Source organism: Ovis aries, chromosome 14, assembly GCF_016772045.2.
Source record: "Ovis aries strain OAR_USU_Benz2616 breed Rambouillet chromosome 14, ARS-UI_Ramb_v3.0, whole genome shotgun sequence".
Taxonomy (NCBI): Eukaryota; Metazoa; Chordata; class Mammalia; order Artiodactyla; family Bovidae; genus Ovis; species Ovis aries.
Window position 1 is genome coordinate 56,845,552 of NC_056067.1, and position 25,249 is coordinate 56,870,800.

The window sequence follows — 25,249 nt, forward strand, 5'->3', positions numbered from 1 at the left end:
CTAGTTGTTGATGCCATTCAACCATCTCATCCTCTGTCATCCCCTTCTCCTGCCTTCAATCTTTCCCAACATCAGAGTCTTTTTCAGTGAGTCAACTCTTCGCATCAGGTGGCCAAAGTATTGGAGCTTCAGCTTCAGCATCAGTCCTTCCAATGAATATTCAGGATTGATTTCCTTTAGGTTTGACTAGTCGGATCTCCTTGTAGTCCAAGGGACTCTCAAGAGTCTTCTCCAACACCACAGTTCAAAAGCATCAATTCTTCAGCGCTCAGCTTTCTTTAGTAAATATTTAGGCTTTTCAAGCTGTATGGTTCCTGTTGCTTTTCCCAGCTTTTGCCCTCTGTTCACAACTATAAACCCTAAGAATGATGCAAGAGACAACCAAGGAGAATTCTGGAGAGCGATAAGAAGAAGGCAAGTGGGCTTAGGACCCCAGGAATGGAGGAACAATACAGAGTCAGGGCATTTCAGCCCCTACAACACAACCCACTCAGACCCACTGCCTCTCGCTTCTGACAGAGACAGTCAGGGGTCTTTGCCATATTGTCAGGGATGCGCACACCCGTCCCATCCTCCAGGTACCTCCTCTCTGCCTCCTCCTAGGGGCTCCCACAGCCCGATCCTCCCAGTTGGGTCAGCCCTGGCCACGCCTGACCCTGCAGCCCCTCCCCCACCCAGCTGGTGCTCCCCCAGTGTCAGCCCCACTCCCACCCCACCCCCAGGACATCTGCTGGACAGACGGCTACAGGAGCAGCTACTGGCTCAACCATCAGAGGGACAGCCCAAGCAGAGGCCAGGTCACCACCGCCTGATGAAGTAAGAGCCCGCTGGGATCAGAGCCAGGGCAGAGAGGAGAAGCAGAAGTTTCCTGGGGTTGCCACACCGTTCCTTCCCTTTTCCCCTCCCAGCCTCAGAGGGCTCCCATCCTGCTGGCTGACCCTTGGCCACTGTGTACGCTGAGCACTCCAAAGGGTTGATTCTTCCGGGAGACCCCGTGGGTTCACTCGCTACGGCTGCTTCAAGGCAGTTCCACCGGCTGGCAGGTTTGAACAGCAGAAATTCATTTGCTCATGAACCTGGAGGCTGGAAGTCTGAGATCAAGGTGTCCGCGGGGTTGGCTCCTTATTTTTTCTTCACTTTTACGTTTTAAAATATTAACTTACTTTCAACTGCGCTGGGTCTTTGTTGCTGCCCATCTCGGTTTTCGCTAGTTGCAGCGGGTGGGGGCTACTGTTCGCTGCAGTGCACAGGCTTCTCATTGTGGTGGCTTCTCTTGTTGAGAGGCACGGGCTCGAGGCCCACGGGCTTTGGTAGTTGCAGCTCCTGTGCTCTAGAGCTCAGACTCAGTAGTTGTGGTGCACGGACTTAGTTGCTCTGCAGCACGCAGGACTTCCCGAACCAGGGATTGAACTCGTGTCCCCTCAGTTGGCAAGTGGATTCTTAACCACTGGACCACCAGGGAAGTCCCTAAGTTTTAAAACACTTTTGATTAAAGTATAGTTGCTTTACAATGTGGTATTAATCACTGCTGTACAGCAAAGTGATTCAGTTATACGTATGTATACAGCCTTCTGTGGCCTCTCTTCTTGGCTTGTAGACAGTCGTCTTCTCCCCGTGTCTCCACGTGGTAGCTTCTCAGTATGTGTCTGTGTCCTAACACCTTCTTCTTACATGGACATGGGCCTTATGAGGGCCAACCTCAATGACCTCATTTTACCTTAATTACCTCACACATACAGTTGTGAGAGCTGGACTGAGTGCCAAAGAATTGATGCCTTTGCACTGCGGTGCTGGAGAAGACTCCTGAAAGTCCCTTGGATAGCAAAAAGATCAAACCAGTCTATCTTAAAGAAAATCAACCCTGAACACTCATTGGAAGGACTGATGTTGAAGCTGAAGCTCCAGTATTTTGGTCATCTGATTAGAACATTGGAAAAGTCCCCGATGCTGGGAAAGATTGAGGGCAGAGAGAGAAGAGGGTGTCAGAGGATGAGAGGGTTGAATGGTATCGCCGATGCAATGGGCATGAACTCAGGCAAACTTTGGCAGGTGGTGCAGGACAGAGAGGCCTGGCCTGCTGCAGTCCATGGGGTCGCAAAAGGTCGGACACGACTGGGTGACTGAATGACAACACAACCTCTTTAAAGGCCCTGTCTCCAAATGCAATCACATTTAGAGGCACGGGGGGTTAGGACTTGCACATATAAAATTTTTTTTTGGCGGGGTGATAACAATTCAGCCCCAACACCCCATGAACAACAGGGATGCAATTCTGCACAGAATGGTTAAGCCACTTCCCAAGGTGGCACAGCATGCATTAGGGAGCCAGGCTCAGCCCAGAGCCATCTGACTGCAGAGTCTGTGCCCCGGATCCCCTCTTCAGGCTTAGGTATCTTTGGTATCAAAGACACCACTGACCACCAGGAGCTACTTGCTGAAGGAGGGACTTAGAGGAATGGGCAGGGCCAGACACGTGACCTGCAAGATGGCCACACCAGACTGTAGAAAATGCCCAGGACGAGGGTTAGACATTATTATTCCTGCATGTACAGATGAAAAGGAGAAGGCAATGGCACCCCACTCTAGTACTCTTGCCTGGAAAAATCCCATGGACGGAGGAGCCTAGTGGGCTGCTGTCCATGGAGTCGCTAAGAGTCAGACACAACTGAGCGACTTCACTTTCACTTTTCACTTTCATGCATTGGAGAAGGAAATGGGAACCCACTCCAGTGTTCTTGCCTGGAGAATCCCTGAGACGGGGGAGCCTGGTGGGCTGCCATCTATGGGGTTGCACAGAGTTGGACATGACTGAAGTGACTTAGCAGCAGCAGCAGCACAGATGAAAAAGCTGAGGCTTGGAGGGGAAGGATGGCAGGCCCACCTGCCCCCAAAGGCTGTCATCTTGCTCTCAGTGCCTGGCTCCCAGGCCTGGCGTGAGCAGTCAACACCAGGGGGGCCAGGGCAGGCGGCTGTTACTAGGTCAAGAAGCCCCATGCTCCCCTGGGATCATGTTCTCATAGCACCTTCATCCTGGTCCCACCCATTCTGGCCATTTACACCCAGGAACTCACCTTCTAACTGCACAGAGTGATCAAGTTTTTCCTCCGAACCCCGAGCTGGCTACCCCCAGCTCATACTGTATCAACGGGACCTGGGGCGCCGGAGAAGTTCTCCAGGATGAGACAGTCTGTCCTGTTCTTCCTGGGGCTCCAGTCCCTGAAAGCAGAGATGCACATGCGTGCCGCTGTCACGTTCATCTCAGTAACTAATCACCACCTCCTTCATCCGGCGGGGTGGGTGCCCATCCCCATCTTTCACGCCTAGAGCTTCCCCAGCTGCCCCTCCTGCCTCCCACACCCGGCGGGGACTGACCAGCTTGATTTCCAGCTGTGGACAGAGGTGCAGGGGGGTCAGGTGGCGAACAGGGAGCCGGGATCCTCCCCTGGGCAGTGCTCGCTGCTTGTGACCCTCGGCGGGGCCTCATCTAGACGGTTCCTCTCCAGGATTCGCGAGGCTCCGGCAGCCTGTGGGTGCTGAGTTCCTCTTTTGTGGTCTGTCACTTTCTGACCTCAGCCCTGGGCTTCCTGTTGGGGCTTCCTCTCAATCCTGTGACACCAAGGCTCCAAGAGTGTCACCCCAAAGATGCTGCTGCTGCTGCTGCTGCAGTCACTGCTGTGGGTAGGTGAGTGGGGTGAGGGCTCGACTAATCCTCGTTTCCCTGCAGGGTCCCTGGCTCAGGATCTGAGATACCAGCTGGATGTGCCACGGTCTGTGTCGGTGCAGGAGGGCCTGTGTGTCCGCGTGGCCTGCTTGGTCTCCTATCCCCAGGAAGGCTGGAAAGACTCTGACCCAGCTCACAGCTACTGGTTCCGGGAAAAGGCATATACCGCTGAAGATCCTGCAGTGGCCACAAACAACCCAGAGCATGCAGTGCTCAGTGAGACCCAGGGCCGATTCCTCCTCGTTGGAGACCCCCGGACCAAAGACTGCTCCCTGGAGATCAGAGACGCCCAGAGGAGGGATACAGGGACATACATCTTTAGGGTGGAGAGAGGGCCTACTGTGAGATATAGTTATAAATGGCATCCGCTCTCGATCCGTGTGACTGGTAAGGATGGGGCCAAGTGGAGGACATACATATAGGGGTCCTTAGGAACGCCAGGGCAGGGTGGGAGGGGAACCCTGTCTTCTCATCCTGGGGGGGACCCAGGGGTACAGGATGCTGGGGAACAGACTGCTCTGAGGGGCACACAGAGGTCCCCCCTGCAGTCCTGGGTCTGCGTCTCTGCCTCTCCAGCTCTGACAGACACACCTGACATCCATGTCCAGGGGACCCTAGCATCCGGCCACCCCACCAACCTCACCTGTGCGGTGCCATGGGCCTGTGAGAGGGGGACGCCCCCCACCTTCTCCTGGACCAGGATTGCCCTCACCTCCCCGCACCCCAAGAGTCCCCACTCCTCGGTGCTCACCCTCACCCCGAGGCCCCAGGACCACGGCACCAACCTCACGTGTCGTGTGACCTTCCCTGGAGCTGGTGTGAGCACAGAGGCGACCATCAGGCTCAATGTGTCCTGTGAGTGAGGGGGGGGACGGGCAAGAGGCTGGGTCCCTGATGGTGTTGGGGAGGGGGAGGCAGGGCCTGGGCTGCTGGAACTGGGGAGGATGGATGAGGACACCCCACTCCACTTGCTTCCCATTTCTGATGTTTCTGGGAGGAAGGGACTATGTTCCTGCCCCTGAAAAGGGACAGTTATGTCTGTCTGTCCAGATGCACCCCAGGAGCTGACCATCAGAGTGTACCAGAAAGAAGGCACAGGTATACGTCAAAACCTCTCTTCTTGGGGCAGTGATGGAAATGGGGCCTGTCTCTGACCTTCTGAGCTGATCTGGGGTTCAGGACTCAGATAGAAGGTGTGGGAACAGCAGGGGTGGGAACCCCTCCACACTGGCTCATGGGCTTACAAACCAGCCTCCCCCTTCTGCTGACCCTGTTCTCATGGATGTCGCCTGGCCTCTTCCTTGCCAAATGGACGTAACTGTCCCCACTGCCTGGGCTCTATCTTCCTCCCAAATCCTGCCTTCTCTCTCCTTAGGGGTTGGCTCTCACTGGTTGGCAAGAGCCAGTTGTGCAACTATGTCCATCTTTTCCCACTTCTGGGTTCAGTGGCTTCAAATGGGGTGTTTGAAACTGGCCACGATGGGATTTTTTACACAGAGGAAATCGACAATGCTCCGAACCAGGACAATATGAGCCACTAAGCAATGGAAGAGACGGGCAGAGCGAGGCTAGCTTTCTCTCTGTCTTGCCAGGACCTGAAACTCTGGGCAAAAGCCAGTCTCTTTCAGTCCAGGAGGGCCAGTCCCTGCGCCTGGACTGTGTTCCTGACAGCAACCCTCCTGCCATGATCAGCTGGACCCGAGAGAGCCTGACCCTGAGCCCCTCAAATTCCTCTAACCCTGGGGTCCTTGAGCTGCCCCGGGTGGAACTGAGGGACCACGGGTTATATGTCTGCCAAGCTCAGCATCCACTGGGCTCCAAGAAAGCGTCTCTGAACCTTGTTGTGAGAAGTGAGTTGGAACACACCCGGGGGAAGGAGGCCGGGGTTAATGGGAGGGGAGAGCTGCCCTGATCCCTCCCATCTCTCCCCACAGCACCCCTACAGCTGCTGGGACCCTCCTGCTCCCAGGAGGACGAGGGTCTGAGCTGCAGCTGCTCCTCCCGAGCCTGGCCGGCCCCCTCCCTGCACTGGCGGTTGGGCGAGGGGCTGCTGGAGGGGAACTTCAGTAACGCCTCCTTTGAGGTCACCTCCAGCTCCGCCGGGCCCTGGGCTAATAGCTCCCTGAGCCTCCGCGAGGGGCTCAGCTCCGGCCTCAGACTCAGCTGCGAGGCCCAGAACGCCCATGGGAAACAGAACGTGAAGATCCTGCTGCTGCCAGGTCCGGGGAAAGGGGAAGTTGCGCATCTGGGTCCTAGAAAACGTGGAGAGGAAGAGAAATGGGCATGATTCTGGGCTAAAGGGGACTAGCATTCAGGGTCCTCTGTGGTAGCTGGGGAGGGGAGCACAGGAGGCTGCAGTCTTATCAAAGGATGGTGGACATGGCACCGAGTCCTGGGGAAAAGTAGGCACACTTGTGGGTCATGGATATGAGAAGGCTCAGGCGAATGCTTGAAGTGGGCTGGACGTCACCCCAGGACTCATATCTCCAGGGAGACCAGGACCCAGGACCGGCGTGGTTCAGGGGGCTGTCGGAGGAGCTGGTGTCACAGCCCTGCTTGCTCTCTGTCTCATCTTCTTTGTGTGAGTGGTGGCCTCAGCTGGGGACCACTATGGGGGTGGGTGCAAGGGGCGGATGACGGGGGTGAAGACTCAAAGAATCTTCAAAACTCAAAGCTCAGGACTTCCCCGGTGGTCCAGTGGTTAAGAGTCTGCCTGCCAGTGCAGGGGACACGGGTTTGATATCCAGTCCAGGAAGATCCCACATGGCCATGGGACAACTAAGCCCACGTGCCACAACTACTGAAGCTTGCTCGCCTAGAGCCCTGAGCTCTTTGACTACAGAAGCCACTGCCGTGAGAAGCCCATGCAGGGCACCTAGAGAGTAGCCCCCACTGGCCCCAACTAGGGAAAGCCCCTAGGCAGCAAGGAAGACCAGCACAGCCAAAAATAAACTAATTATTTAAAAAAAAAACATTAAAAGCCCAGAGTTGAGGGCGCTGGTGGAGTGATAATGCTGAAAAAGAGGTGGCTCATCAAGAGTGCAGCCTCCTGACATCTTGGCCCAGTGTGGACCCTGGCGCTGGCCGTGCGCGAGGAGGGCGCTTGCTTTCTGGTCAGGGTCTCTGCAGCTGGACACTGGCCTGCGCTCCGAAAGTCCCTCTGGACTCCCTAGAGGAGCCCTCTTAAAGACCCTGGTCTCTTTTTTCAGCGTGAAAATCTACAGGAACAAGTCGGTGGAGAGAGCGTCGAGCCAAGATGGCGACTGCCCAGCATCGCATCCCGCCTCCCGGGTGAGTGACGTGGGCGGCTTGCCGTCCAGTGTCCCCACTGGACCCCACTGCCCACACAGGGGCCGCAGCAGCCTACTCATCACCTCAGAAAAACGTGATCTCCCCCACCCGCCTCCACGTTTGCTTTTCCTCTCGAGTTTCTTGTTGCACTCAAATCACCCTCTCGTCTTTCCGCCACTCCCTGGAGCCTAGAATTCACCGAGTCCTGTCCATCTTCCGTTTAGCCAAGCTCTTCTCCTTTTGGCCCCTTTCCTGCTGAGCCCTCACTCTCCCCTGGGTCACTGGCTCCCTCTCTCCTCCCCCAGTAAGCTCTCAGCAAGAAGTTCCCCAAACAGCTTTTCTTTACAGTCACCCTGTGCTTGCCCCCCACAGTCTAGATCCAACAGAAATACGTATGAGCCATGAGTACAACTTGAAACCTAGCCATGTTAAAAAAAAAAAAAAAAAAAGGAGAAAGGAACGTGAGATCAGTTTTTATATAATATTTTATTTAACTGAATGTAGCCAAAGTATTATCATTTCAAACATCATGTCATCACAAATTATTAATATTAATGGGATATTTTCTTTCTTTCTCTTCTCTCTTCCTTCCTTCCTTTTTCTTTCTTTCTCTTTCTCTCTTCCTTTCCTTCTTTCCCCTTTCTTTCCGTATCTCTTTCTCCCGTCCTTCTTTCCTTCCTCTGTCCCCCCTCCCTTTCTTTCTCTCTCTTTTTCTTTCTTTCTACATAAACTTTGACCTCGAGTATTCATTTTTGACTGATTCACAACATTTCTTGGGTTCAAGAGCCACACATGGCTAGGGGCTCCTGTATTGGACAGCACAGGCCTAAGGAGTCAAGGCCAGATTCTTCAGTCTGGTGTTCTGTAATCTGTCCCCCTGCCAAGTTCTCCCGCCAGCATCCTGTCCCTCCCCACAAATGAGCTTATTGTATTCTACGATATTATGATCTATAATAAGAAATATATATTTGATCTTTATCCCCTATTCCTGACACAGAGTCCTAGAACACTTGAACCTTGCAGTGATGGGAGTGTTAAAGGGGTCTCTTGTTATTTTCATGGGGTGTCTTTTGGAAAGTACCTAAGGATAAGGCCTGGTTGCCAGGAGAACCAAACAGAGGGGACTGGAACTTTCAGTCCCACCCCCTGACCTCCAGGGATGGGAGAGGCGCTGGAGGATTTCAGTCGGCAAAGGCCGGTGGTTTAGTCAATCATGTCTATGGTGTGAAGCCTCCCGAAAATCCTCAAAGGATGAGGTTTAGAGAGCTTTCAGGTTGGTGAACAAGCAGGATGAAGAAATTGGAGAAGGCGAAACTGTGTCCTTTCCCTATACCTTGCCCTTAGCATCTCTTCCATATAGCTGTTTCTAAGTTAATATTGTCCAGTCGCTCAGTCGTGTTCAACTCTTTGGACCTCGTGGATGGCAGCATGCCAGGCTTCCCTGTCCTTCACTATCTCCCTGACTTTGCTCAAACTCATGTTCACTGAGTTCATGTTGATGCCATCCAACCATCTAACCCTCTGTTGCCTGCTTCTCCTCCTGCCTTCAGTCCTTCCCAGCATTTGGGTCTAAATAAGTTCATTTGTATCATTTTTTTAGATTTCACATATAAGCGATATCATGAATTTGTCTTTGTTCGACTTACTTCACTTAGTATGATAACCTCTAGATCCATCCATGTTGCCACAAATGGCTTTATTTCGTTTTTAAAAAAAATGTATTTTGTTGAAGTATAGTTGATTTACAATGCTATGTTAATTTCTGCTGTACAGCAAAGTGATTCAGTTATGCATACATATATGAATATATATACATTCTTTATCCCCTTATTTCTTCCCATTATGGTTTGTCAAGGTAATTGAAAATAGTTCTCTGTGCTGTACAGTAGGACCTTGTTGTTTATCCATCCTATATATAATAGTTTGCATCCGCTAATCCCAAATTCCCAATCCATCCCTCCCTCACCCCACCACACTCCTTGGCAATCACAAATCTGTTCTCTATGTCTGTGATTATGTTTCTGTTTTATTTCATTCTTTTTTAAGTGTCATGCCAATTTATGTCATTCAAATATTCCCCTGCCCTACACCAGGCAGATTGTCGTCACACTTCCCTATAATAACCACAGGCCTGTTTCCCTAACACCGTGAGCTCCGGGAGGGCAGTGCAGGTCTCCTGCAGACCTCTGTGACTCTCGCCCACAGCACCCTGCTTCTGTCCATCAAAACACAATTTGCAGTTTGCTAAGTTTTGAGTGTGTGACAACTTCATACTGTCTCCTTGTCTTGATAGACATTCCAAGGTCAGGGACCTTGTCTGTGGAAGGCAAGGATTCAGTGAGATGAGTAATGAGAAGAACAGACCATTGTGATTAAAGGTATGAATGAATGAAGGAGTGACTGAATGAGCAAATCCTCAGGAAATGGGTGTGAAAATGGATAAGTGAATACATGCCCTCCTCAAGCTCTGGGTTCCCTTCTCCAGACCCCAAAGGCCAGCTCATGTTGTTCTCTCTTCCCACTCAGGGTCACTTCAATGAATCCTGGTCAGACAGCCCCTCTGACTACCAGACCCCAGCTCCGGCTGCTTCCACCTCAGAGAAGGAACAAGAGCTCTATTATGCAAGCCTCAGTTTCCACAAACCAAGGACCCACAACTTTCAGGTCTGGGATACCACTGAGTACTCAGAGATCAAGATTGGGAAGTGATAGGACCCTGCCTCCACCCCCAGAAAATGCGCCTCTGAGGGACATGTGTGTCAGATACTGATTCTTGAAGACTTGGCTGCCTGCTGAGCCAAAGCTTATAAGTGAGAAGGTGAGGTTCCTTGGAGTGGCTGAAGGTCACAGTTAGAGAGTCCTAGGTTCAAATCCAAGCTTGAGTAATGCTAAGGGTGTTATATCAAGCAAGTCAAAAAACTTTACCTCTCTGTGCCTCAGTTTCCACCTCTGTAAAGTGAGGATAATATTCCTTAGTTCAGTTCAGTTCAGTTCAGTCACTTAGTCATGTCTGGTTCTTTTTGACTCCATGGACTGCAGCATGTCACGCCTCCCTGTCCATCACCAACTCCTGGAGTTTACCCAAACTCATGTCCATTGAGTTGGTGATGCCATCCAACCATCTCATCCTCTGTTGCCCCCTTCTCCCGCCTTCAATCTTCCCCAGCATCAAGGTCTTTTCCAATGAGTCAGCTCTTCGCATCAGGTGGCTAAAGTATTGGAGTTTCAGCTTCAACATCAGTCCTTCCAATGAATATTCAGGACTGATTTCCTTTAGGATGGACTGGTTGGATCTCCTTGCAGTCCAAGGGACTCTCAAAAGTCTTCTCCAACACCACAGTTCAAAAGCATCAATTCTTCAGCGCTCAGCTTTCTTCATGCAAGCATGTACTGTGGGACATGACTGAAGTGACTTAACGCACACACACATGCACTGTGGGTGTTAACCATATTTGTGATTTACCTCAGAATGGAGGCAGATGTCAGCTTTTGATTCTACCACATACTTTCATTTTGCCTGACTAGTTTTTGACTATTCTTAACAACATATATTATTTTAGTTTTTTGTTTTTCTTTTCTGGTGGGGTGTGACATGTATTATTATTTTTTAAAGTAAATCTAAATGTAATTCTCTGGGTGGAGAAGATACTTCCCAATACATGTGTCTAACAAAGGACATGCAGAGAATATAAAGAATATGTATTTTAAAATAATAAAAAAATAATAAATTTTTAAACATTTAAAGGAATATATAAAGAGCTTCCACAAATCAATAAGAAAAAAATAAGCAAATAGAATGGCAAGATAGTCAAATGGCCAACAAGCATACAGAAATGTATTCAACTTCTGTAGCTGTTGAGGAAATACAAATGAAAATCACAGTGGTATGCCAGTTGCATAGTGACATTGGCAAGATAATAAAAATAATATCAAGGAACTTGAGTGTTGAGGACATTACATGAAGTGAAATAAGCCAGTTGTACAGAAAGACAAATACTGCATGATTCCAGCTATAGGAAGTATTCAAAGAAATTAAACTGTGAAACAGAAGGCAGAGGGGTCCCGGGGGGATACTCAGAGGCTGCGGAGATAGGAAGTTACTATTCAATAGGTGGAGAGTTTCATTTTTGCAAGATGAAAACATTCTTAGAGATTTGATGGCCAACAAGATGCATATGATAAACACTACTGTATCGTGCACTTTTAAATGGTTAAGATGGTAAATTTTATATAATTTTTTTTTACCACAGTTTTTAAAGAAAAGCCTTATGAAGTGGATTCCAGGGGCTGGGGACTGGAGGAGTCAGTGGACAGTTAATGTTTAATGGGTACAGAATTCCAGTTTCAGATGATGAAAAAGTTCTAGAAATGGACGGTGCTGATGGTTACACAACTTGAACATGTTTAACACCATTTAATTGCACACTTGAAAATAGTTACATTGGTAAATTTTATATCATGGGTACTTTATCACAATAAAAAAAAATGCTTTCTTAAAGAATATCCAGTGTTGGGACTTCCCTGGCGGTCCAGTGTTTAAAACTTTGTTTCCAATATAGGGGGCACAGTTTCGATCCTAGTTGGGGAACTAAGATTCCACATGTCTCAAGGCATGGCCAAAAAATAAATAGCATTTAAAAGAAAAAAAAAAATCAAGTGTTGGTGATGATGTGGAGCAGTTGGAACTCTCCCAAAGTGCTGGTAGGAGTGAGAGTAGGTACGACCAACTTTGGAAAATGATTGTCACTCTAACACTGAGCACATGAGATAACCATTCAACTCCCAGGTATGCATTCAGCAGAAGCGTGTATGCATGTTCACCAAATGTATCCAGAAGTTTTCACAACGTGCTTGTTGTAATGGCTGAAAAAATGGAACCTGCCCAAATGCCCAACGACAGTAAGACAGGTGACAGGTTCCTCTGTATAGCACAAGGAACTGTATTCAGTGTCCTGGGGTGAGTCATTATGGAAAAGAATGTAAAAAAGAATGTGCAGAGATGTATAACCGAGTCACTTTACCATACCAGGAATGATCACAATGTTGTAAATCAATTGTATTTCAAAAAAAGAAAAAACATTGAGACAGGTGACAACAAGGTCCTATTGTATAGCACAGGAAACCATATTCAGTTTCTTGTAATAAACCACAGTGGAAAAGAATATGAAAAGTAATATGAAAAAGAATGTTGTCATTGTTTAGCTGCTCAGTCGTGTCTGACTCTTTTGTGACCTTGTGGGCTGTAGCACGCCAAGCTCCTCAGTCCATGGGGATTCTCCAGGCAAAAAGACTGGAGTGGGTTGCCATTTCCTTTTCCACGGGATATTCCTGACCCAGGGATCAAACCCAGGTCACCTGCATTGGCAGGCAGATTCTTTACCACTGAGCCCAGGGAAGACATTAAAAAGAATATATGACTGAATTACTGCTGTGCAGAAACAGACTCAGATATAGAGACCAGATCTGTGGTTTTCAAGAGAGTGCAGGGAGAGGGATGGATTGGGAGTTTGGGATTAGCAGATGCAAACTATTATGTATAGAATGGATCAAAACATGCTACTATGTAGCATGTGGAGAAGGCAATGGCACCCCACTCCAGTACTCTTGCCTGGAAAATCCCGTGGACGGAGGAGCCTGGTAGGCTGCAGTCCATGGGGTGGCGAAGAGTCGGACGTGACTTCACTTTCACTTTCACTTTCCACTTTCATGTATTGGAGAAGGAAATGGCAACCCACTCCAGTGTTCTTGCCTGGAGAATCCCAGGGATGGGGGAGCCTGGTGGGCTGCCATCTATGGAGTCACACAGAGTTGGACACGACTGAAGTGACTTAGCAGCAGCATGTAGCATGGGGAACTATACTCAATATCTTGTAGTAAACCATAATGGAAAACAAAAAAATTTTAAGTGCCTTCCTAATAGCCAAAAAAAAAAAAAACCAAAACCAAATGTCTATTGGTGGATGAATGGATAAACAAAATATGATCCATCCATACAATGGCACCAATCCACTCCAGTGTTCTTGCTTGGAGAATTCCATGGACTGAGGAGCCACACAGGCTACAGTTCATGGGGCCGCAAAGAGTCGGACACAACTGAGTGACTAGGCAGTACAATGGCGCATCATTCAGCAGTAGAAACACAGATACACACTACATCATGGATGAACCTCAAACATATGCTAAATGAAAGATACCAGACACAAATGGTCACATATTGTATGATTCCCATTTATACGAAACATCCAAGATATTTACCTCCACAGAGACAGGAAGCTGATGAGGGGCTGCCAGGAGCTTTGGGAAAGAGAAGACTCTTGAAGAGTCCCTTGGGCTTCAAGGAGATCCAACCAGTCCATCCTAAAGGAAATCAGTTCTGAATATTCATTAGAAGGACTGATGCTGAAGCTGAAGCTCCAATACCTTGGCCACCTGATGTGAAGAGCCAACTCATTGGAAAAGACCCTGATGCTGGGAAAGATTGAGGGGAGGAGGAGAAGGGGGTGACAGAGGATGAGATGGTGGAATGGCATCACCAACTCATTGAACATGAGTTTGAGCAAACTCAAGGAGATAGTGAAGGACAGGGGAGACTGGCATACTTCAGTCCATGGGGTCGAAAAGAGTGTGACATGGCTGAGGGACTGAACAACAAACAACAAGGGGTTTAGGGGAGGAGGAAATGGAGAGTAACTGTTTAATGGGTGCGGAACTTCTTTTTGGGGTGAGGAAAAATGTTTTGAAACTAGATAGAGGTACTGGTTACACAACATTGAGCATATACTAAATGCCACTAAACCGTTCATTTAAAAATGGTTAATTTGATTAAAATTAGATCAAAAAAAAAAAAACCAAGGGGATTTCCCTGGTGGTCCAGTGCTTGAAACTCCCACAGCTAAGGCAGGGATGAGGGTTCCATCCCTGGTTGGGGAACTAAGATCCGCACACTATGCGGCAAAGCCAAAAGATAAAAAAGTAATTTATTGGTTACTTTTATGTCATGAGGATTTCCTCTTCATTAAAATAATAATAATTTAAGCTCAAAGTCATTCCGCTAGGATTCAGGCACCTGTTTCACCACTTACGCTCTTGCTACTGCCACTTGCTTCTGCATCCAATGGGGATGACAGCGTTTCTTGGCTCGTTTGGTTGTTTTGTGGGTTCAGTGAATTCGCGTCCATAGGCACGGTGCTCTGCGCTCAGTGAGCCCACAGAGACAGTCAGCTCCCGGTGGCCAATCAGAGCGCACCATACAGCCAGACACTGCCCAGGTAACCATTAGACTCGAGGCTATAAAGCCGGGGCACTCTGACCAGGTGGGTGTTTGCATGGTTATGGGGAAAGGATGTTGACACGTGAGTTAGCAAAGGAGAAGTATGAGGCTTATCTCAACTCTTCACGGCAGGCTTCTGTTTCAGTTCCCTCCTCCCCCGTCGCCAGTTTCCACTGAGTCACCAACTCCCAGATCTTTCCCCTTTTCCCTATCCCAGCGTGACCTCTCTCCCCTGAGCCTTAAAACACCCCCTCTCCTCAAAACCTGAGCTCCAGTCTCACTCCCTCCAGCCCATCCCCACCACCAGCAGCAGAGGGAGCAAACACCCAGCTCCAACCCTGTCCCTCCCCTCCTCAGTGTCCTTCCACGCCTGCCCCTTTCCCTCAAGGTGAAGCATCAACCTCAGTGACAGTTATCCAAGAGCGTTCACACTCTCACCATCATCTGCCCTTCCCCAGCTCTCAGCCACCACCTCACATGCCTCAGCCACATTGCTGCCACTTTCTAAGGACTTTGCACCTCTTCCTGTCTCTCCAACCCTGGTTCACATGGTTCCACCCCACTATAGTATTGCCCCCTCTCTCCATCTTTGTGATGCATGCTTATCCTTTGAGACTGGGGTCTACGTTCCCTCAGACAAGCTATGTTCCCTGCCTTACACTGTCCCCACCCCTGCAGTTGCCCACGGGTGGATAAGAGCTTGGTTTGTCAGCCTCTGCACTGTTGATACGTGGGCATTTGGGGCTGGACGATTCTTTGTTGACGGGGTGGGTCTTGTGCACCGCAGGACATCAGTGAACATCTCTGCTCTCTACCCATGAGATGTCAGGAACTTTCGATGTCTGGTTTCAACAACCAAAAATGCCCATTAGCAAATGCCCCTGGGAGAGTGGAAAACCCCAACCCCCAGCTGAGACCCAGTGGGTTACAGTCTCCCTTCTCTGCTTTCACAATGGAATGGCAAACTTTCCCCAGTTCTTCTTTTTTAAAGTTACCGCAAGCACCATTTCTTTACTCCTGGTCAGTTTCAAAACCATGAAGTGTATTTCAGTTCCTTTGCTTTGCCTCGCGTTCAGGAGGGGAGTCTTGGGAAGTGTTTACACTGCCTCCTCATTCCTTTGTTCCCCCAACTTTTTTTGGTTGCTGTCTTTGCCAGTGTGCATGAAACGCTAAGAATAACTGAGAGAAGAAAGATACAGTTTCTGTCTCAAAGGAGTTCAAGTTCACGGGGTAAGGGTTGGAGAAGGAACAGAAATATATAACCTGTTTAAAACACAGTGTGATGAGGCTCTTATCCAGAAGGACATTGGGGATTAAGGGAAAAGCAGGAGTTGGCCAAGCAGGGTGAGAGGTGACAGGGTGGTGGTTTGGGCCAGGGTGGCGGTAGGACAGCTGGTTAGAAGTGGCCAGACTTTGAATATATTTTGGAAAATGGCACCAACAGGATTTTCTGACATATAGAATAGTCAAGGTGGACTCTTGTAGGGAGAATTCCTAACAAGGTACTTTCACAGCCTTGAGAAATTTCATAGAAATAGCACCTGGAAGAACAGCATATATCAAGAAACTGTGTTGATGATTTTTTTTTCCATGGTTTTCTTAGAATAATAGCCTTGTTACAGACCCCAAGGCCAGACCCAGAAGGGAGTGTGACTGGCATCATGAAAGCATGGACCTTGGAATGCCCGGTTGGCGTTAGGTAGGAACACTGCCTACGCACTTGCTGAGTGCTCCCGAGACTATCCCAGAAGGGAATGGCCTGGGGTAAAAACAAAGAGATCTGGACTATGTCAGTATAGTGTCTTAGGAAAGATAGATCAAAGAAAGTCTTGTAGTCTGCAATCAGGTATAAAAGCTGGACTCAGAGTGGACTCTGCACCCCAGTCCAATAGAGGCTGTAGGTCCCCTGACCCATTGCACCAGATTTCACGTTCTGTTTTCATTCTCGTCACTTGCTCCCAGACCTTTAGGGCAACAAACTCTGAGGTCTTGATTCTTGATTTCCTCCTGAACATGATTTTATTTGATTTAGAGACGTTTCCTAAATTTTAAGTGATTCACTTTTTACTTTTTTGCACGAGATGGGGGCTGCATTGCTGCGTGTGCACTCAGTCTTGTCCGACTCGTTGTGACCCTATGAACTGTAGCCCACCAGGCCCCTCTGTCCATGGCATTATCCCAGCAAGAATACTGGAGTAGGTTGCCATTTTTTTCACCAGGAGAGCTTCCTGACCCAAGGATCGAACCCACGTCTCCAGCATCTGCAGGCAGATTCTTTACCACTGAGCCACATGGGAAGTTCTGAGTTGAGGGTGAGCCGGTATAAACATTTAATAGTAATTTGTACAGTACAAATAGTGCCAGTTGGCCAAAGAATGTGGGGAGTTTATATAATTTCTATACTCTCGAAAGTTGGTGTGGAGAAAGATAAACTTGAGTTTGAAATCCATCTCTAACTGTAAGTTCTCACTCTAAGTGAGAAATAGATTTAAGGGCCTAGATCTGATAGATAGAGTGCCTGATGAACTATGGAATGAGGTTCGTGACATTGTACAGGAGACAGGGATTAAGACCATCCCCATGGAAAAGAAGTGCAAAAAAGCAAAAGTAAGCAAAAGTAAGGCCTCTGGGGAGGCCTTACAAATAGCTATGAAAAGAAGAGAGGCGAAAAGCAAAGGAGAAAAGGAAAGATATAAGCATCTGAATGCAGAGTTCCAAAGAATAGCAAGAAGAAATAAGAAAGCCTTCTTCAGTGATCAGTGCAAAGGAATAGAGGAAAAGAACAGAATGGGAAAGACTAGAGATCTCTTCAAGAAAATGAGAGATACCAAGGGAACATTTCATGCAAAGATGGGCTCGATAAAGGACGGAAATGATCTGGACCTAACAGAAGCAGAAGATAGTAAGAAGAGATGGCAAGAATACACGGAAGAACTGTACAAAAAGATCTTCACGACCCAGATAATCATGATGATGTGATCACTAATCTAGAGCCAGACATCTTGGAATGGGAAGTCAAGTGGGCCTTAGAAAGCATCACTACGAACAAAGCTAGTGGAGGTGATGGAGTTCCAGTTGAGCTCTTTCAAATCCTGAAAGATGATGCTGTGAAAGTGCTGCACTCAATATGCCAGCAAATTTGGAAAACTCAGCAGTGGCCACAGGACTGGAAAAGGTCAGTTTTCATTCCAATCCCAAAGAAAGGCAATGCCAAAGAATGCTCAAACTACCGCACAATTGCACTCATCTCACATGCTAGTAAAGTAATGCTCAAAATTCTCCAAGCCAGGCTTCAGCAATACATGAACCGTGAAGTCCCTGATGTTCAAGCTGGTTTTAGAAAAGGCAGAGGAACCAGAGATCAAATTGCCAACATCCGCTGGATCATGGAAAAGCAAGAGAGTTCCAGAAAAACATCTATTTCTGCTTTCTTGACTGTGCCAAAGCCTTTGACTGTGTGGATCACAAGAAACTGTGGAAAATTCTGAAAGACATGGGAATACCAGACCACCTAACCTGCCTCTTGAGAAACCTGTATGCAGGTCAGGAAGCAACAGTTAGAACGGGACATGGAACAACAGACTGGTTCCAAATAGGAAAAGGAGTACGTCAAGGCTGTATATTGTTGAGAGAGTCATTTCCTAGGCAGGTTGATAAGAAGTCTAGGGGTCCCCAAGGAGAGAGGGGTCTGGAATTCTCAAAGAGGAAGAAAGGACAAACTTTTTTCTTCTCTACATTCCTTAGGCTTATATAACAACAGTGTATTCTGCCTGAGGATGGTCTCTGGATTAAACCATCTGGCTAATTCTGTAAATTATGGGAGTAGACCTGCTCTTTACAAGGATTATATAACAACAATGTATTCTGCCTGAGGACAGTCTCTGGATTAAACCTTCTGGCTAATTCCGTTATCTTAAAATGTAAATTATGGGAGTAGGTCTGGTGAGGTCTTTACAACCTCCAGACATTCTTTGGATTTATTGGAGAGTATATAACTTCATTGCTAACACTAACAAGTGGGTACTCTTTCTGCCCCCTTCTGATGCCTATGCCAGAAGCTTTCTCTATCTCCTTTACACTTTAATAAAACTTTATTACACAAAACCTCAGAGCGACCAAGCCTCGTCTCTGGCCCCGGATTGAATTCTTTTCCTCCGGTGGCCAAGAATCCCAGCGTCGTGATTCAACAACGACCTTTCATTGTCACCCTGCTTATTTAACTTCTATGCAGAGTACATCATGAGAAACGCTGGACTGGAAGAAACACAAGCTGGAATCAAGATTGCCGGGAGAAATATCAATAACCTCAGATATGCAGATGACACCACCCTTATGGCAGAAAGTGAAGAGGAGCTAAAAGCCTCTTGATGAAAGTGAAAGAGGAGAGCGAAAAAGTTGGCTTAAAGCTCAACATTCAGAAAACGAAGATCATGGCATCCGGTCCCATCACTTCATGGGAAATAGATGGGAAACAGTAGAAACAGTGTCAGAGTTTATTGTTTTGGGCTCCAAAATCACTGCAGATGGTGACTGCAGCCATGAAATTAAAAGACGCTTACTCCTTGGAAGAAAAGTTATGACCAACCTAGAGAGCATATTCAAAAACAGAGACATTACTTTGCTGACTAAGGTCCGTCTAGTTGAGGCTATGGTTTTTCCTGTGGTCATGTATGGATGTGAGAGTTGGCCTGTGAAGAAGGCTGAGTGCTGAAGAATTGATGCGTTTGAACTGTGGTGTTGGAGAAGACTCTTGAAGGTCCCTTGGACTGCAAGGAGATCCAACCAGTCCATTCTGAAGGAGATCAACCCTGGGATTTCTTTGGAAGTTCAGTTCAGTTCAGTTCAGTTCAGTTCAGTCACTCAGTCGTGTCCGACTCTGCGACCCCATGAATCACAGCACGCCAGGCCTCCCTGTCCATCACCATCTCCCGGAGTTCACTCAGAGTCATATCCATCGAGTCCATGATGCCATCCAGCCATCTCATCCTGGGTCGTCCCCTTCTCCTCCTGCCCCCAATCTCTTCCAGCATCAGAGTCTTTCCCAATGAGTCAACTCTTCGCATGAGGTGTCAAAAGTACTGGAGCTTCAGCTTTAGCATCATTCCTTCCAAAGAAATCCCAGGGTTGATCTCCTTCAGAATGGACTGGTTGGATCTCCTTGCAGTCCAAGGGACTCTCAAGAGTCTTCTCCAATATCACAGTTCAAAAGCATCAATTCTTCGGCGCTCAGCCTTCTTCACAGGCCAACTCTCACATCCATACATGACCACAGGAAAAACCATAGCCTCAACTAGACGGACCTTAGTCGGCAAAGTAACGTCTCTGCTTTTGAATATGCTCTCTAGGTTGGTCATAACTTTTCTTCCAAGGAGTAAGCGTCTTTTAATTTCATGGCTGCAGTCACCATCTGCGGTGATTTTGGAGCCCAAAACAATAAACTCTGACACTGTTTCTACTGTTTCCCATCTATTTCCCATGAAGTGATGGGACCGGATGCCATGATCTTCGTTTTCTGAATGTTGAGCTTTAAGCCAACTTTTCGCTCTCCTCTTTCACTTTCATCAAGAGGCTTTTTAGCTCCTCTTCACTTTCTGCCATAAGGGTGGTGTCATCTGCATCTCTGAGGTTATTGATATTTCTCCCGGCAATCTTGATTCCAGCTTGTGTTTCTTCCAGTCCAGCGTTTCTCATGATGTACTCTGCATAGAAGTTAAATAAGGTGACAATATACAGCCTTGACGTACTCCTTTTCCTATCTGGAACCAGTCTGTTGTTCCATGTCCCGTTCTAACTGTTGCTTCCTGACCTGCATACAGGTTTCTCAAGAGGCAGGTTAGGTGGTCTGGTATTCCCATGTCTTTCAGGATTTTCCACAGCTTCTTGTGATCCACACAGTCAAAGGCTTTGGCATAGTCAAGAAAGCAGAAATAGATGTTTTTGTGGAACTCTTTTGCTTTTTCCATGATCCAGTGGATGTTGGCAATTTGATCTCTGGTTCCTCTGCCTTTTCCAAAACCAGCTTGAACATCAGGGAGTTCACAGTTCACGTATTGCTGAAGCCTGGCTTGGAGAATTTTGAGCATTACTTTACTAGCATGTGAGATGAGTGCAATTGTGCGGTAGTTTGAGCATTCTTTGGCATTGCCTTTCTTTGGGATTGGAATGAAAACTGACCTTTTCCAGTCCTGTGGCCACTGCTGAGTTTTCCAAATTTGCTGGCATATTGAGTGCAGCACTTTCACAGCATCATCTTTCAGGATTTGAAAGAGCTCAACTGGAACTCCATCACCTCCACTAGCTTTGTTCGTAGTGATGCTTTCTAAGGCCCACTTGACTTCCCATTCCAAGATGTCTGGCTCTAGATTAGTGATCACATCATCATGATTATCCGGGTTGTGAAGATCTTTTTTGTACAGTTCTTCCGTGTATTCTTGCCACCTCTTCTTAATATCTTCTGCTTCTGTTAGGTCCAGACCATTTCTGTCCTTTATCGAGCCCATCTTTGCATGAAATGTTCCCTTGGTATCTCTCATTTTCTTGAAGAGATCTCTAGTCTTTCCCATTCTGTTCTTTTCCTCTATTTCTTTGCCTTGATCGCTGCAGAAGGCTTTCTTATCTCTCCTTGCTATTCTTTGGAACTCTGCATTCAGATGCTTATATCTTTCCTTTTCTCCTTTGCTTTTCACTTCTCTTCTTTTCACAGCTATTTGTAAGGCCTCACCAGACAGCCATTTTGCTTTTTTGCATTTCTTTTCCATGGGGATGGTCTTGATCCCTGTCTCCTGTACAATGTCACTTACCTCATCCCATAGTTCATCAGGCACTCTATCTATCAGATCTAGACCCTTAAATCTATTTCTCACTTCCACTGTAAAATCATTAAGGATTTGATTTAGGTCATACCTGAATGGTCTAGCAGTTTTCCCTACTTTCTTCAATTTAAGTCTGAATTTGGTAATAAAGAGTTCATGATCTGAGGCACAGTAAGCTCCTGGTCTTGTTTTTGTTGACTGTATAGAGCTTCTCCATCTTTGGCTGTATAGAATATAATCAATCTGATTTCAGTGTTGAGCATCTGGTGCTGTCCATGTGTAGAGTCTTCTCTTGTGTTGTTGCAAGAGGGTGTTTGCTATGACCAGTGCATTTTCTTGGCAAAACTCTATTAGTCTTTGCCCTGCTTCATTCTGCATTCCAAGGCCAAATTTGCCTGTTACTCCAGGTGTTTCTTGACTTTCTACTTTTGTATTCCAGTCCCCTACAAGGAAAAGGACATCTTTTTTGGCTGTTAGTTCTAAAAGATCTTGTAGGTCTTCATAAAACCGTTCAACTTCTGCATTTTGGACTGTTTTGTTGACCATGATGGCTACTCCATTTCTTCTGAGGGATTCCTGCCCACAGTAGTAGATGTAATGGTCATTTGAGTTAAATTCACCCATTCCAGTCCATTTTAGTTCGCTGATTCCTAGAATGTCGACGTTCACCCTTGCCATCTCTTGTTTGACCACTTCCAATTTGCCTTGGAAGAATGATGCTAAAGCTGACGCTCCAGTACTTTGGCCACCTCATGCTAAGAGTCGACTCATTGGAAAAGACTCTGATGCTGGGAGGGACTGGGGGCAGGAGAAGAAGGGGACAACTGAGGATGAGATGGCTCGATGGCATTATGGACTCGATGGACTTGAGTCTGAGTGAACTCCTGGAGATGGTGATGGACAGGGAGGCCTGGCGTGCTGCAATTCATGGGATCGCAAAGAGTCGGACACGACTGAGTGACTGAACTGAACTGAACTAACTGTATTGAGGTTCCCATGATGGCTCAGATGGTAAAGAATCTGCCTCCAATGCAGGAGACCTGGGTTTAGTCCCTGGGTTGGGAAGTTCCCCTGGATAAAGGAATGGCTACCCACTCCAGTATTCTTGCCTGGAGAATCCCATGGACAGAGGAGCCCGGTGGGCTACAGTCCATGGGGTTGCAAATGAGAACAAACAGGTTATTGATTAAGAGCTTTCTGTAGTGTGAGAGCCAACAACCACCATTTGCATTTGGCAGACACAAAGGCAGGTGGGGCAGTGGGAGTCCTTTAGAGTGGAAAAAAGTGAGGGAGTGTCAGCAGTGATGGGAGATGATTGTAATCACGAGAAAGCTAGAGGTTAGCACATTCTGTAGTTGTATTCGGAAGCATATTTGTTTTTCTTTGGTTGGTTTTGAGCTGGACGCAGTAGCAAATAATAAGGAACCTGATATTTGTGGACCAACCTCTGACTGTTCTGGACTGTCATGCAGCTGTGATTTGGATTCTTGGACTAGTTGCTGGTAATTGAGGATCAGAGTCATAGATGTCATATGGCTGAGACTTGAGGGTCGTATACAGTCTGGCTATTGTTTCTGTATATTCAGTCTCTCAGGTTGTTGGCAGGGGTGTAAACGAGACGTGTATGTGAAACTGACAGACATATGTGCTAAGTCATTTCAGTCATGTCCAACTCTTGCGACCCCATGAACTGTAGCCCACCAGACTCCTCTGTCCATGGGATTTTTCAGGCAGGAATACTGAAGCGGGTTGCCATTTCCTCCTCTTTCCAGACATATAGTAAACAGTACTAAATACTAGTTTAAGTTAAAGATTTTTTAAAAATCTCATTATGGCCTAATTAGGTGATCCTTTCTTTTTTTCTCTTACTAATCCATCATTAGGAAAAGAATTTATCACCAGTGTAATACGTGAATATGAACTTATATATCTAACAATAACAGGATGTGCATAATTAAAATTGAAAATCCTACTTCAATTTTTCCTTAATCACTGCTCTCGAGTTGCATCTCTCAGTCATGTCTGACTCTCTGTGACCCCATGGACTGTAGCCCACTAGGCTCCTCTCTCCATGGAATTCTCCAGGGAAGAGCACTGAAGGCGGCTGCTGAAGGCAGGACAAGGTGATCAGATAGCAGGTGGGGGGCTGGTGGAGGATGAGGGAGCCCATCAGATATTAAGGGTAAGGGATTTTAGTTAAACTGACTTCCCTGGTGGTCTAGTGCTTAAGAATCCACTTGCCAGTGCAGGGGACACAGGTTCCACCACTGGTCCAAGAAGAGTCCACATGTCAGAGGGGCAACTCAGCCTGTGTGCCATAAGTACTGAAGCCCGTGTGCCTAGAGCCTGTGTTCCACAACAGAGAAGCCACCGCAATGAGAAGCCCGCATGCTGCAACTAGAGAAAGCCCGTGTGCATCAACGAAGACTCAGTGCAGCCAAAAATTAACTAATTAATTAAACTTAAAAGAAGAATTGGGATAAAGGGGACATTGATGGGGTCAAAACAAAGGCCTCAGTGCAGCGCTCTGGGAGACTGGGTGGACCAGGGGGAACCCTGGATCGTCCCCCGGCGCTGAAGGACCTCGATCAAGTCTGCTCTATCTGCCCTTGTTTGGGGGGATTTAAAAAGCCACAAGACAGATAGGACAATGAGAAATCTGACTGCAAATCACCTGAGGTGATGGTCCCATAACCTAATCAAGATAAGGATTCATTAAAGGGCCTAGGTTCCTTGGCCCCACTTCCAGCGGGGCACTCAAAGCCATATGCACATTAGCAATAAAACGAAGACATGTTTCTGGGACTCCTCATACTCTGTGATTCTAAAACTTGTGGTTCACTCAGTCGTGTCTGTCTCTTTGTGACCCCCATGAACTGCAGCATGCCAGGCTCCCCTGTCCTTCACTATCTCTCAGAGTTTGCTCAAATTCATGTCCATTGAGTCGATGACGCTATCTAATCATCTCATCCTCTGCCACCCCTTTCTCCTCCCGCCTTCAGTCTTTCCCAGCATCAGGGTCTTTTCCAATGAGTCAGCTCTTCACGTCAGGTGGCCAAACTATTGGAGCTTCAGTTTCAGCATCAGTTCTTCCAATGAATATTCAGGGTTGATTTCCTTTAGGATTGGCTGATTTGATCTCCTTAGCAGTCCAAGGGACTCTGAAGAGTCTTCTCTAGCACCATAATTTAAAAGCAACAATTCTTCATTGCTCAGCCTTCTTTATGGTCCAATTCTCACATCCGTACATGACTAGTAGAAAAGCCATAGCTGTGTCTAGTCTGACCTTTGCCGGCAGAGTGATGTCTCTGCTTTTTAAATACATTGTCTAGGTTGGTCATAACTTTCCTTCCAAGGAGCAAGTGTCTTTTAATTTCATGGCTGCAGTCACCATCCACAGTGATTTTGGAACCCAAGAAAATAAAATCTGTCACTGCTTCCACTTTTTCCTCTCCTATTTGCCATGAAGTGATGGGAGTTATAGTTGGGTGGGGAAGCTATGGAAATACAAGAATGATGAAATTAAGGTGAGAGTTTGGATGAAGATTAGAATGTTTGAACAAATTTCTTGGGAAGTCATTGTGTCTCCTCCTTTACCTCAATGTATTAATAAATAGATACCCTGTATGACTGGGGAACATTTCCCCTTTCTAGTATTATTAAACAGGAGATAGACAAATCCTCCCTTCAACAAAAATTGATTGGACATAATAAATGGTAACCAGTAAAACTGCCTAAACCCCTACAGGTTGTTAATTTGAAAAGTACAGAGTGTCTGGTGGAAAAAAGATATAGAAGCCCAGTGTCTGATTGGCCTATTTGGATTTTGGAGGACATGCACATATTGTACATCAGGGATTGTTGCTAGCCCCTGTCTACAAAATTACTGGAAAGAAGTCTCGGAATCCTATGCAGACCGGAGTTTATGGCAAAAGCCAATGAGCTCCACAGTGGTGGCTGCTGGAATATTTTACCAGAAATCAACTGAGACCAACCCAATGTCTGAGGACATAAAATAACCCTGGAACCTGAAATACCCATGATGTCTTTGGTAATGCTTGATTAAATTGCTAATGAGAAAGGTCATGCCCAGACCTATTTCTTCATTCTGTCTCTTTCCGAGGAATCATTGCATAATTATTGCAGAAATGGCCT

The 25,249-nt window shown here is 47.2% G+C and overlaps 1 protein-coding gene across 4 annotated transcripts; it reads left to right on the top strand.

Annotated features, from left to right (window-relative positions):
- The first annotated feature begins 3,602 nt into the window (after positions 1-3,602).
- LOC101121116 (sialic acid-binding Ig-like lectin 5) lies at positions 3,603-11,513 on the top strand. Of its 4 annotated transcripts, none has more exons than XM_027977480.3 (9): positions 3,603-4,108; positions 4,298-4,576; positions 4,772-4,819; positions 5,314-5,571; positions 5,656-5,940; positions 6,212-6,302; positions 6,931-7,012; positions 9,539-9,676; positions 11,263-11,513. In XM_027977480.3, the coding sequence occupies exons 1-9, from the start codon at positions 3,643-3,645 to the stop codon at positions 11,335-11,337; spliced, it is 1,722 nt and encodes a 573-aa protein (XP_027833281.2). In that variant the 5' UTR covers positions 3,603-3,642; the 3' UTR covers positions 11,338-11,513. The 4 variants fall into 4 exon arrangements, with proteins under 4 accessions (XP_027833281.2, XP_042086956.1, XP_060254795.1 ...); XM_042231022.2 differs by having other exon boundaries at positions 5,350-5,571; XM_060398812.1 differs by having other exon boundaries at positions 9,539-11,513.
- The last annotated feature ends 13,736 nt before the right edge of the window (positions 11,514-25,249 follow it).